Source organism: Aulonocara sp. 'chitande type north' Nkhata Bay, linkage group LG11 (genome assembly GCF_057382095.1).
Source record: "Aulonocara sp. 'chitande type north' Nkhata Bay isolate Kocher_YH1m ecotype deep benthic linkage group LG11, A_spYH_male_GT1.1, whole genome shotgun sequence".
In the NCBI taxonomy this organism is placed as follows: domain Eukaryota; kingdom Metazoa; phylum Chordata; class Actinopteri; order Cichliformes; family Cichlidae; genus Aulonocara; species Aulonocara sp. 'chitande type north' Nkhata Bay.
Window position 1 is genome coordinate 9,413,204 of NC_141354.1, and position 13,849 is coordinate 9,427,052.

The following is a 13,849-nucleotide window of genomic DNA, read 5'->3' on the forward strand; positions in this document are numbered from 1 at the left end:
TTTTTATTTTTATTTTTTTCAGAGAACACTTCAAATGTTTAAATGTATAAAATGTAGGGTTTGAAGAAAAACGTTTAATCATTAAAAATTTGATGGCATGTCTCAGAAAAGTTTGCATGGTGGCAATAAAGGCTTTAAAGGTAAGTGGTGCTAAAAGGAAACAGCAGGAGGAACATTTTTTGCAGCTCATTAGGTTAATTGGGAACAGTCCGAGTATATAAACTACATCTTAGAGGGGCAGAGTTTTGCATATCTGCAAAAAACAAAAACTGCATCTACAATTTTAGAATAATTTCCCTCAACTTAAAATAATGAAGATTTTGAATATATTATTTTCATAACATCATCAAAAGATTCAGAGAATCTGGAGACATTTCTGTGGGCAAGGGATAAGGCGAACGTCTACGTCGCATGCCTGGGATCTTTGACACAATTCTGTCATTGAAATCACTGCATGTCGAGGTTTGTGAAGAAGCCAAATGTGAACATGATCCAGAAACACTGCTGTCTTCTCTGGGTCAGTTAAAAAGCCTGCATCTCTGATGGTATGGAGGTGCTTTAGCACCTATGGAACTGGCAGCTTTCACATCTGGAAAGCATCAGTGCTGTAAGGTATATACAGGTTTTAGATCAACACATGGTCCCATCCAGGCAACCTTGTTTTCCAAGGAAGTGCTTTCATATTTCAGACTGCATTTCTTACAGCAGCTTTGGAGCAGAAGAGTCCAGATGTTGAACTGACCTGCCTGCAGTCCAAACCTTTCACCAGCTGAAAACATTTGATGCATCATCAAATGGAAAAAGTTAGAATCCTACATCAGACAAGAATGGGAGAACATTCCTCTCACAAAAGTCCAGCAGATGCTCTCCTCAGTTCCCAAACATTTACAAATTGTTGTTACAAGGTGAAGGAACGCCACACACGTGTTTTGTTACCATCAAATACAAAATTAGCTTCTTTTTTTTCTTGAAATAGTACAATTTCTCAATTTAACCATTTTCCATGTTTTCTGTGTTGTATGGTGAAAAATGTATGAGCTGATGACTTTTGCAAATCATTGTGTCTGTTTTTATTAATCTTTTACGCAGTATCCCAACTTTTTGGGAATTGGGTTTGTATATACAACAGACGCTTCACATTAGAATGACGGTTTTTGTGATTATGTTTGCATGCGTGCACATGACATGAGTGTGCAGTCACAGTGTGAGTTTATGAAGGTTATACTACAAAGTCTTTGTGTCTCTGTGAACACCTGCACTTTGAGGATTCCTGGAAATTTTACAATAAAAATGAATATTACACTTTTTTTAAAGGTTTTTGTTCTCCCTCTTCTGATATTTTATTTGTTGCAACAAAAAAACTGAAACGGACTTAACACTGGTCAAGGAAGCCAACCGGTAGTAACAGTTTTCAGAGTGGCCCAAACTTGCTGGAAAACCACATTTCCCGTCACTCCTCCGCGAGCTTTGTCAGACGTGACGTCACGATGTCTGCATCTCCTCCGTGCAGGCTTTGTCAGAAACGACGCGGTGATGTTTGGGCGGACGAGTGAGTCTAGGTAACGCTGAATCTACATCCTCCTACTTCCACACACCGTGTCTGTGTAAGTGGGCGTCTGTGTAGATGGATGGTCTTAAATCGAGAAATATTATTTAGTGTATTTGGCGCTTTATCAGAGCGGAAGTATCGCATTTTGCACTCTGATTTTTACCGCAAATCAGTGAATTAGGCTAACCAGGCTACCATTATCTTCGTCTGGTTATTAGAGAGACATTGCTCAAGGAACTCACCAGTAGGAATATGGTCCTCAAATGTTTTCACATGTCTTTAATTTTTATTTATTTTTTTATTCTTTAACACCTCATTGTGGCGGCTGAGCCCCATGTTGTTGTTGTTTTTTTTGGTTTTTTTTGCTTTGTTTTTTTTGTAATGCAAATGTTACAAGCTCAGTAACAATATGCGCTAGTCCCCCAGCTGTCGCTATGTGGATTACAAAGATGCTTTTCACTCCTTTTAAAATGTGTAGAACCCGCAGTCTTGGCAAAAAGGTAAATGAGGTAGGGCGATTAATATCTGTGTAATTATCAGTCATATGTGTTTCTGTCTGGAACCTGATTTCGCAGAAACATCTGAACAAGAAAGACTACAAATGCAGACTGCAAACCAGGCTCAGAGTGGGTCAAACCCTGTGACCACAGCGACCTCAAAGCCACCGCTGGACACTGAGGCTCAGCCAGCACAAAATGAGCTAGATGCACAAAAAAAAGACAGCAAGGGAGCTGCTGCTGAGACTGAGGAGGTAATTGCACCGGAGGGAAGTGCAGCAAGGCTAAAATCAGCAGAAACACCTGCAAAGGTAGGGATGGACGTGGACACAGCTGCAAAACCAGCGGTACCTGAAACTAACACGAATGCTGGATGTGATGGGCAAAAGGGTAAAAAGCAGGAGAAAGCTGTGAGTGACGGCAGGAAATATGTTCCTTCCAAGAAGGCCATGGTAGATCCTTTGAAGATGGATATGTCCAAACCGCTGGTCATGCCTCTCACATGTGAGTCTTTTACTTGTCTTTCCATGTTATATGTTGTCGAGGACTGAGAGACCTGCTTGATTGTTATTATTTCAAATTTAGAATTACAGGAGACATCATATTCTGCTGTAAACAATATCTACAGTATTTAACTGTGTATGACTGTATCCTTTGCAGTACTTTTACAAGATGTAAACCTAACATTGCTTCATTAAGCTGATACTGTTTGAAGTTTGGTTAAATCTGTACAGTCAATAGAATCTAATGTTCAGTAGCAGACAAAACTCAAAGTGAGAAATTATTTTGGTTGGGTTGATATTAGAGGTGGGAATCACCAGACACTCCACAGTACAATATTATCACAGTACTTTACCCACAGTACGATATTATTTTGATTTCTAACAATTTCCAGTATGCTTATATATGCATATTCTGCGATTTATCCTCCCTTTCTTCAACTGCAAACTATGTTCTTAAACTTGACTCAACAAAGACTCATTCACATTGATGGAAATATGTTGGCAATCTGTCTACATTTGTAAATTAGAGAGGAAATATTTGCAAACATTCCACAATCTCTTTATGAGTAATTGTCAGTCCAAGCTCTAAGCAACCATTTAGTTACAGCAAGTTGGGATTGGTCACAGAATGTGAAAAACATCAATGCAGTCACCAGGCACAAAATTTTTTTTATTTAATCGTGTTTTTTGTAGCTGTAAGGAGGTTGCTGTCCTGTCTTTAACTTTGTGACTGAGCCATTAGCTTTGTCAGGCTAAGTGTGTCCAGTTTGGGATGTTTCTTTTGTCGAGTCAATTTAATCTGAGTTTGCTTGGCTACATGTGTTATCTCAGGATAGAGGTGCATGAGATGCCCTTTTGTTAATAGTATTTCATTTATTTAACAAACTATTGATATTTGGTTCCCATTATGGATACAATATTGCCATGGAAAAAATTTGCAATACTATGCGGTATAATTTTTGTCGGGTGTTTCTTAACCTGTCTTTACCTCCATCCAAATTTACCTACACATTCGCAAATGAAATAATCCTAGAATCACGTGTTTGTTTTTGCGAGCATGTATGTTTTGTATGGATTTGAGTCTAGGGATACAGACTTGTGTTATATGTATTTACTCTGCTTCTGCCCTTTTCCCCTGTAGCATCTCAGCTTTCCCTCCAGTGCATGGAGTGCCATATAATCTTCAGCGATCACAAGAGCAAAGAACGTCATCTCAAGCTGAGCCACCCAGCAGAATATGAACAGTGCATACTGAGGAATGCCCTGTTTGCTTGTTATGTTTGTGATCGACATTTCACAAACTCCACAGAGCTCATGGTCCACCAGAAAGCCCACACAGAGAAGAAACCTTTCAAGTGTCCAATCTGCAGTCAGGCCTTCAACAAGTCATCAGAGCTGACCGTTCATAAAAAAATTCATTTTGGCCAAGATGGTTATGCCTGCACTGACTGTGGCAAACCTTGCAAAACGCTGACATTGCTGAAGTATCACCGGCGCACACACACTGGAGAGAGGCCTTATGTTTGCAAGGAATGTGGAAAGAGGTTCACCATGTCCAAGGCTCTGCAGAAACATTTGGTGTTACACTCGCCGGAGGGAGCTGAAGGAGAGGGGGGAGAAACCACAGCTAAAGCACAACCGAGAAAAAATGATGGTAAGGAAAAAAGCCATTGGTACAAGTGGTAAAGTGTTGTTAAATAGAAATGCCATGACTTGAAATGAATTAAAAGCATCACCATAAAGTTTCTTCATTTATTGTCTCTAGGTGCTTCAGCAACAAAGTATCCCTGTTCTATGTGCAAGGCCACTTTCAAGAGTTCCAGGACACGTTTGCACCACATGAAAACTAAACACAATTCCTTGCCTGCTACTGCCAGTAATGTTCTCCCAGAAGGTCAGCAAGTGAAACAGACTACACCCATTATAACTCCGATATCCATCTGCCAACCAGCACTACTACAGGTGGAGCCGAACGGACCCCTGCAAAAAGTTGATGCCAATATTGACACAGAGCAGATTCGCAAACTTATTGAGTCTTTGGGAAATGTGCAGAAAGTGAACCAAGTTGTCATACTGGGGCAGGTGCCACCTCATGCTCCACCACTGGAGGTGCAGCAAGTATCACAAGGGTTAGAGCCGGTGAATGTGAATCTCAGTCCACCGCAGATAGATTTTATAGGACTGAAACAAACAGACTCTAAGACAGATGAAGGTGACCCGTCAAACAATCCATATGATCCAATGGAGCAAACAATTATACTGGAACCTATTACTCCAGATGGACAGCTAGAAAATCCCTCTTTCTCAGTATTAGGTCCTCACATAGCAGCAGGTGAAAATGCAGAGCTTACACTTGTTCCAACTGAACAAGCAGAGAGACCTGAGGGAGAGGGGATGCATCAGATCCTTCAGCAACCGGATATTGATGTGCTTCATTCTAATCCTGTGGAGCAAATGGTTAGTCAGAATGAGGTAGATGATCCTAAACAAAATCTGGAGCAGATGGTCATATTAGAACTTACCCCTGCTTTGATACCAACTGAGGTGCTAGAGCAATCCCAAGCAATCCAACAAAATGAAATCCCTTCCTCCTCTCTGGTACCAACTACAGAACTAGAGACTCTCGATAAAACTGCAGCGCATACCGTTCTAGATGAGCAAGAAACCAGCCTGTCAGTTCCACCTCTTATGCCTACCGTTGAGTTGGAGCAAACATATTTACAACCAGAGGAACAGGACATTTCTTCTTGCACAGTTGTTCAAGCAAACACACTCACGCAAGCTTCAAGTGAATCGAAAACCCATTCCACAAAAGTTTTTGATTCACATATGGAAACAGTAGATCTAAATCAGGTGCACCCTGTGATAGATCCAGACACACAAGAAGAGACACAAAAGAAGCCTGAAGAAGAACCACCTGACAAACTGCTGGAAGATTCCAAGAATAACCTGTCTGAATCAGAAAACCCGCCTGCTGAAGAAAAGGTTCTGTCGCAATTACAGTCTAAGAAGGTGGCAAAGATCTCAGAATTACCCATTAATGTAATGTCAGCCCAAGAGCTGGTGAAAGTCCGGAAAAGAAAGCCAGCCAGAGCTTTTTTCTTTCAAGGATATATGCAAGATTTTGTGGGAAGCATCTACCAAGACGACTTACAAATTGATGCCAAACCTGCCAAGCGCCAAAGGTCAAAAAAACCCCACCTTGTTGTTAAATTTGGCCCACAAAGCAAAGAAAAGAAAAACAAGAAACAGAGGAAGCCTTCGCAGCAGCGTCAGCCAATGCAAGAAGAGGCGACAAGAAGCAAGACACCACCCAAAAAACTCACAGAGCAAAAAGTACCGTCACAGAAGAAGGGAAGGAAAGGAAAAAAGGATAAAAAAGTAGAAAGAGTATTATCTACTGCTGAAACAAACTCACCCTTATCGCCCCAAGCCCCACAAGTAGAACAGCTCAAAGAGGATACAAGAAAAAATAAGATGAAAAAGCAAACGGAAGTGGCCAGTGTGGGTGTTGTGCAAATAAGTAAGCACAAAACTGTAGCATCGCCTATACTTACAAAGAAAAAACAGACAAAAATAATACAAAAGAAGCAAAAACGCAAAAATGCAAAGGATGGGAAGCCAAAGACAGACATGGAAAAAGGGGGAAAAGTCAAAAAGGCAGACACACCTTGCTCAAATATAAAGCAAGACTCTCTGCTTCTACTAAAAGGCCATAAACAGCCTCAGCTGAAAGTTTACAAGTTGGACCCTTCCAAGGCATCGACCCAAGCCTCAGAGGCTTCGCCTCATGAGTCCCAGACAATGTCTCAACAGACTAACAGCAACAATCTCAAGCATCCAGCAAGTGAGTGCACAGATAATCTCACAGCAGAAGGTAAGAAAAAAGGAGGAAGACCCAAGAAGAACCAGAAAGCACTTTCATTGATGTCCTCGCTCCAGCTTTCTCATCAACCACCTGAGCCAGCGCCTGCCAAGCCAAAGAACACCAGAAAACGTAAAGCTTCCTCAAAAATAGAGACTGAAGGAGTGATAACATCTCATTCCAAGCGTTCCTTAGAGTGTAAGGACTGTGGAGAGCGATTTGGTGAAGTCTCATCCCTACAGAAGCACAAGGCAACTGTGCATATTGTAGAAAGTCCCAGTCTCACTTACACCAATGGGAACATCTTTGAAGGCGTCTCAACCATGGATCTTTACCAGCTTCCCAAAGGAAGTGAAAAGCTTGTTGGGGTGAAGAATGCTGCTACAGACTGGGACACTGAGACAGAGATGGGAGAGAATGCATTAGAAGAAAGGGAACAAAGTCTCTCCTTTCCAGCTTTGATCCCCTCCCCATCTTTACCCATACCTCCTCTAGATGCTGAAGTGAAGACCTATGAAGATAAGAATGGAAGCAGAACAGAAGATGGTAATCCATCTCATATATCGCCAATCATTTACTCATCATCTGAACAGGCGAAACATTATGGGACTCTTCCAGATTTCACATCCGAAACCACTTTAAGTAGCTCTACTCAGACAAAGACTGATGAGACAGAAAAACCTTCGGCATCAGATGATAAGAAGCTAGAACAAGGTACCCCAAGGAATTCCAGCTCTGATTTTGAAGTCCAGGGTACTGCAGAGGAAGATATTAAGGAAGATTTACTTCTAGAGGTAGATTTAGTCACTGTTGGGGAACAGAATGAGAAAGACGATCTGACTTCTCAACGTGACACTGTTCCTCAAAATGAATCAATTGCAAGCTGCAGTTCTGAAAATGGAAATAATGATAAAGGATCTATCCTAGTCAGTACTGATACAACTGAAAATAGTCTGACTTCGCAGACTGTTTCATGTTCCACTTATCAAGTGGAGATCAAAGAAGAAGAAGAAGAAGTTTTAATTCAGAGGCAAAAAGCAGAAGGAAAGGGAGCAGTTATGAATTCTGCGAGAGGTAGGAGTAGAGGAACAGGGCGTCTGAAAAGGGATTTACCATCAAAGAGGGTTTCAGCTGGAGATGCTCCCAAAGACTCAGAGAAACAGCAGGATTATTGTCAGGTAGTTTATGAAAAATGTCCCATAACCTCAGATTCAGAAATGATTGACTGTGAGATCGGCACAAAGACGGCACAGCCGGAGACAAGTTCCAAATTAAATATCAACAAAGCAGATGTTCCTGGTGCTTTGTTGCCTTCCATTCCCTCTACGTTAGAGGGATCTCCCGAAGACCAAGTCGTCTTTGAGCTGGAGTCAATTACCACGAGTGTTGAAGAAGTAATGAAGGAAAGAGGGCTCCATGGAGGAACGGAACAAGATAAGGTGATGGACCAGTCTCCAGGCCTCATACTGGAGAAGTTCCTTACTTCTAGACAGAGAGCGACTGCTGAAAAGGAGCAGTGCCTGATGATGGCAAGCGACAATCAAGCACAGGTGAGACGCTTGCAGTACCAGCTATGTTAGATAGAATTCAACACTGCATACTTAAGACTTGTTTTCATTACAGGGTTTGGGCTACATCACTGAAAATGAGGTACAAGTTCTTGGAAGTGATGAGATCAAGGTTGAAGAGAACAGTTCGAATCAACCACTGACTGCATCCACTAGTCAAAATAGACAGACTGCAAGCGTGCAGCCGCTGCATCATCGCGATATAAGGACTGTTCTGGTGAAAGAGGAAAGCAGCCTCATAGTGAATGATGTTCCAGCCACAAATGGCAGCAGACACATCCGCTGGAATGTAGAGGCACTTAGTGAAAATACAGTCATCCCAAGTAAGTATTAAGGTTTCTCAACCAATATGTAATTATAAAACTATTGATTTCTGCAGTCTGCATACCACCTGGCACAGTATCTCTTGATTTCTTTTTTTTTTAAATCAAATGTTACTTTTTTGAGAGTAACAGGATTTCTGATTATTGGATAAACCAAAGTTTAGCTGTTGTCACCTCTGATTCCACTCATGGCTAATCACCTTCTGGCTAATGAGTATAACTCTTGGAAAACCACTGTGCCATGTTAAATCATGTTCTTTGATTTGTATTTTAGCAGTAGAGGTTGGGGAGAGGACAACGGACTGTTGCATCTTACCAGAGTTCAACACCAGCCAGTGTATTTTCTATCCAATAAAGGAGGAGGAGAGAGAGGTCCTAGTAGAATCTGCTGGGACCAGCAGAAACCCAGAGGGATCCCACGATGCAAATCAGACAGAAAGTCAAACAGCTGATTGTGATATACGTAAGTAACTCACTCGACCTCCACTTACTTTGAAATCCACCATTTTTAATCCTCAGTCATAAAAGGCTGATGGGGTATTGTCATCACCCTGCTGGATGGGCGGGTGGGCAGCGTTGACCCCTAAGTCTGTGAATGCGATAATTGCATAGTAGCTTCAAAGTGATACCACAGGTTTATTTGCTAAAAACCTTGGATGAGTTTGGATCTTGGTGACCTTGGCCTAAAGTTCAGAGGTCAGGTTTTCTGAAAATCTTGTCAATGCAGTAACTTGAGAATGTAGGGATGAGGATTTTCAAATTATTACTGTCAGTGCAGCTACTAAAACTCTCAGGTGATTTTAGTCTCAGTGACCTCAATGTCAATATCAGAGATCAAGATTTTTGAAAATCTTACGAGTGCAATAACTCAAGAAGGAAGTCATCTAGGATTTTCAAATTGATAGCATAGGTGCATCTACTAAAAATTGTGGATGAGTTAAAATCTCAGTGACCAAGGTCAGAGTAAGTTCTGAAAGTTTTGTGATTGTGATGACAAGGACCACATAAGATTTTCAAATTGATGACATAGGTGTGTCTACTAGCAGGTTGAGGGGTTGCACTGACGATCGCCAGTATTTTTCAGTTATACAAATGGAAGAGACTTGACTTTCTTATTGATTTTTATATTTGGTATTCTCCAAATACTACTTAAAGGCTTATATATTAATTTTGAGTCTGTTTAAACAGGTGAATCGATCAATTCTGTACCAGACTATCAGGAAACAAGAGTCGAAGGTCTTTTCTCAGATCCTGAGGTCATCGAGCAACAAGGTTTGTTCCCTTTTGTGGAATGATTAGTATTTATATTTGAGAGACTTTCTTAAGCTGTTTATTGATGATGTCAATAAAACTTAATAAATCTGTCCTTTAGCTGTGTCAGACTCTGAGTGGCAGCACCTACCAGATCTTCATGAGTTTCTCCTTCAAAGTCCCGATGAAGAGGATATGGGTGGCTTTGAATTGTCAGATCCTCAGCTTGATTCAGAAGCAGAAGTAATGGCCTATTTCTCCAAGAACTCGGCCATCAGTGCACAACAGTCAGATCACTCATCGCAAAGGTACAGTAAGACTTTCTTTGAGTCTACAAAACTATCATACATAGAAATAACTCTAAATACCCTTTTTTTCTATTATTGCTGTTGTTCCTCTGTTAAATACATGTAAGATTTGCTCTTGATGTTCTTTTGACTTTATTCCCCCCTTAGTTTGCCAACATCCGTGATCCCGTCTAATGCACCAAGAGATGGCAACAGAACCAGAGAGCCCATTGATTACTTCTCTAAGTACTTTGGTTGGGATACCTGGGTAGAACTTGCCAACTGTACAAATAAACTGTCCAACATGCCTGACGCTGTCACGGCCAGGGAAGTTGCACGCTTTGTTGGGATCCACATCGCAATGGGAACTTTGAAGGTTTGTATTTCTGCCTGTCTGATTACTGAAATTATTACCTCATTTTTGGTTAGATGCTAAAACCTAATTTTATTTATTTTTCTATTGTTACTTTCTTAGTTTCCCAGTGCAAAGCTCTACTGGGAAGACTTGACTAAGGTGCCGTTGATTGCTGAAGCCATCCCGTTGTCCCGTTTCCTCGAGCTGTCTCGCACGCTGAAGCTGACTTCTTCAAAGTATCCAGCCAACGCTAATCCCCACAAAGGAACTTGTGATAGTGATCAATGTGGTGACGAGGCAAATGGCTCAGATGGTTCAAAACAGGCTGATCCCCTGTGGAAAGTTCATCCATTATTGTGTCGTTTCAAAGCAGGGTGCCAGTCATTAAGACGAGAGGGCGATTATGCAGTTGACCAATATCCACTTCCTCTCACTGGGAAGGTGCACAACAACAAACTGTCTCTCTACAGCACTGCTTTAATTGGATTTGACGGCTTACTCTTACATGTCGATCTTAAGGTGGATCTCTCAGACAAAGAAGGTGCTGTAGAAAAAATGGTCCCCAAAGGTAGTATGGTGTTCCTTTGCAAACAGGAACTGTCCACCCCTGTGATGCTCGAACGCCTTTTAGCTGCTGGGGTTCATGGAGCAGGCAGGGTGGGAGGGGCTCGAGGACAGATCGGTGATGAGTTTGTGAGCTCAGATGGGAAGTTGATGCTGCGCAGATCCCATTGTGGCTTCATACTTTCTACTGCGGGAAATGGCCAAAGGAGCGCGGCCTTTCTCATTGAAAACTTTGAGAAAGCCCAGATGTCGGCCCGTCTCCACAGAGAACTGAAAAATCTTTATGCAATTCCCCTCACGGCCTCTGCACCAAGCTGCTGGCCCCAAGCAGTGCTCTGGTACCTCACGGATCTGGCTTTGGTAAACTCCTGGCTCCTGTATCGACAGGATTTCAGAGCATCCGTGCCACCTTTGACTCTCATGGCTTTCAGATTGGAAGTGTCCAAGGCTTTGATCTTCTCTAGTAGCTCGGATACCCAAGACTCAGTTCCTCCCCAGCCGCCGGCAGCAGAGGTTCACACAACAAATGAAACCCGCAGTCCCATCCTGGTGGAGGAGAGTCCTCTGCCAGACGCAGCCACACGATATGACGGTTCAGGTCACTGGCCGGAGCAGCTTGGAGAGGGAGAGGGGGGCAGGTGCCGTTTTGGGGACTGTCAGAGGACATCACGAGTGTTATGCCTCAAGTGCTGTGTCTTTCTTTGTATCTCACGTAACCACAACTGCTTTTTGAATTTCCATAATCAGGGAAGTTTGGGAAAAGAGTAGTATCTGCTACAGAATTTACCAATCTCTGATTGTAACTGTGTTTTTGGTGTAGGGAAACTCACTGCCTTTCACTGTCATGCTTTTATAGGGCTGTTGTGATGCATTTTAAAAAAATCTTTGTCATTTAGGAGTTATAAAAAAAGAATTTGCTTCAGAAAGAAAAAAAGACTCAGAGCCACACACTGTGCTGGAAAAGAAGTGTAAAAAGTTGTTTGTTTTTTTCACTGTGGCCATCATGATACTTTTGCCCTCAACTATTTATTTTCACCTGATCTAGTTTACATTCTACAGTGAGCTTATTTTTTGGCTCCGAGTTTTATTATTAAAGTATCATTTATTTGAGTTTTAGAAAACAATAAAGGACAAATGTTCATTTATTCATTTGAGGACTGCTTACAAGTACAAAAGAAAAATGTGCCAAAACATATTAAAGCTCTTGTGTACTGAAATAACCAAGTAGGACACAGTACTGCAACAATAACAGAAATTAAAGAGCATCGGTCACTAGACCATCTTCCACTAATGCCGCGTAACAATAGTGAAAACTGAAATGACTAAACGAAAATCTATACTAGCACACAGTCGATGCATGCCTGTATGAGGTTTGAAATACAGTATATTACAGAGTACTGTACAAACTGGTGGAAAAAATTAATTCAAGTTACAAAAACACATCAAAATGGCCATTCCATGACTGATTTTTTTTTTTTTTTTTTTTTATAATCCAGGTATGCTTTTAATGCATTGGAAGTGGGTTTGGGTCATTGTCATGCTGAACAATTAAGCAATTGCCAATCAGAATATTTTCCGGTGGTATTACATGGTGAGAACAAAAACAATCTGATGGTACTGATGCTGCATTCATAATTCAGTCAATGTTGATAAAATTGGGGCGATCATGGCTCAAGAGTTGGCAGTTTGTCTTGTAATCGGAAGGTTACCAGTTTGAGCCCCAGCTCGGACAGTCTCGGCCGTTGTGTCATTGGGCAAGACACTTCACCTGTTGCCTACTGGTGGTGGTCAGAGGGCCCGGTGGCACCAGTGTCTGGCAGCCTCGCCTCTGTCAGTGCGCCCCAGGGTGGCTGTGGCTACAATGTAGCTTGCCATCACCAGTGTGTGAATGGGTGGATGACTGAATGTAGTGTAAAGCGCTTTGGGGTCCATAGGGACTAAGTAAAGCGCTATACAAATATAGGCCATTCAAATCACCAATGCTGTCAGTTAAATTTTGGACTAGACCATGACAAAGCCTTCACTGATTTTCAGGCCAGTAACTTGACATACCTCAGCCCTTTTTCCCTGTTTCCCTTCCTTATGAATGGCTTCTTGGCAGCCAGGCTTTCACTGAGACCATTTTTGATGAGATTGAACAGTAGATTGATGAAGTCAAGGGCCAAATCCACCACTAAGGATGTCACTTTTAGATACTGTTTGTCTGTTATTTAAAAGCTCTTTGTGAAGAATTATTATAGTTTTCATTTTCAAATTCGTTTTATTTGTATTTCGTTTTGACTTTTTGTTTTTATTTAGATTAGTTTCATTTAGTTTTCAGAGTGGATTTTCTTGTTTCAGTTTAGCTTTTACTGTTTATAAATCTTTAGTTTTTGATATTTTTTATGAGTTTAGGTGTAAGCATTAGAGTTTGTTAATTATTAGTATTCGTTAGAGACAAGATTTCAGAAAATTATTATAATAAAAAACATTTTCTTTAGATTTTATTTCATGTTAAAGAGTTTTACAATAGCTCACACATTTTCTTTTTAAATCTAGTTTTAATTTTTAATTGCCTTAAAAAATTGTTGCATCTAGTTTTAGTTTGGTTTTAGTTTAGTAATAATAACCTTGTTTGGGAATTACCTAGTTGGTGCAATATAAATTGGTCCTTTGCTAAGTTTTCTGTTTTCTCTATACACAAAATCACAAAATCGTCACTCTGCAAATCCGATGAACATCGGTGATGTTCAATTTTGGGAGCTCTTGTAGGCAGCGAGTGTAGAACGTCGCCATGGTTTAACCGCACCGGAAGCACTGGAGCAGGACTACATAGAACGCGGAAGTGTTAGTGCAAGTAGTCCATTGGTCATTATTTTATAATCATTTAGAGTGAGCTACTTTTTATATTTAAAACTGGAATTTAACCATTATTTAAACTTTTCTGTCTAGATTTTATCACTCCTGAGAGAGAACCCCAGTTTGCATGTTCTGCTTGACCTATCGGGGGAGGACAAAGATCTGACAGCCAGTTTAATTGCTGGGGTTCTCAGGCCAAGCTATTCTGTCCTTGGGAGCAACAGAAGAGTTAGAGAGGAGCTGATGGTG

The 13,849-nt window shown here is 41.2% G+C and overlaps 1 protein-coding gene across 4 annotated transcripts; it reads left to right on the top strand.

Annotated features, from left to right (window-relative positions):
- Nucleotides 1–1,468: 1,468 nt before the first annotated feature.
- Nucleotides 1,469–11,909, top strand: znf576.1 (zinc finger protein 576, tandem duplicate 1). 4 transcript variants are annotated; one of them, XM_086310441.1, is made up of 10 exons: nt 1,469–1,604; nt 2,125–2,550; nt 3,691–4,203; nt 4,315–7,964; nt 8,038–8,305; nt 8,580–8,768; nt 9,494–9,577; nt 9,678–9,864; nt 10,012–10,219; nt 10,319–11,909. In XM_086310441.1, exons 2-10 carry the CDS (start codon nt 2,151–2,153, stop codon nt 11,528–11,530), a joined length of 6,711 nt encoding a protein of 2,236 aa, XP_086166567.1. In that variant the 5' UTR covers nt 1,469–1,604; nt 2,125–2,150; the 3' UTR covers nt 11,531–11,909. The 4 variants fall into 4 exon arrangements, with proteins under 4 accessions (XP_086166567.1, XP_086166569.1, XP_086166568.1 ...); XM_086310443.1 differs by having other exon boundaries at nt 8,583–8,768; XM_086310442.1 differs by having other exon boundaries at nt 1,481–1,559.
- The last annotated feature ends 1,940 nt before the right edge of the window (nt 11,910–13,849 follow it).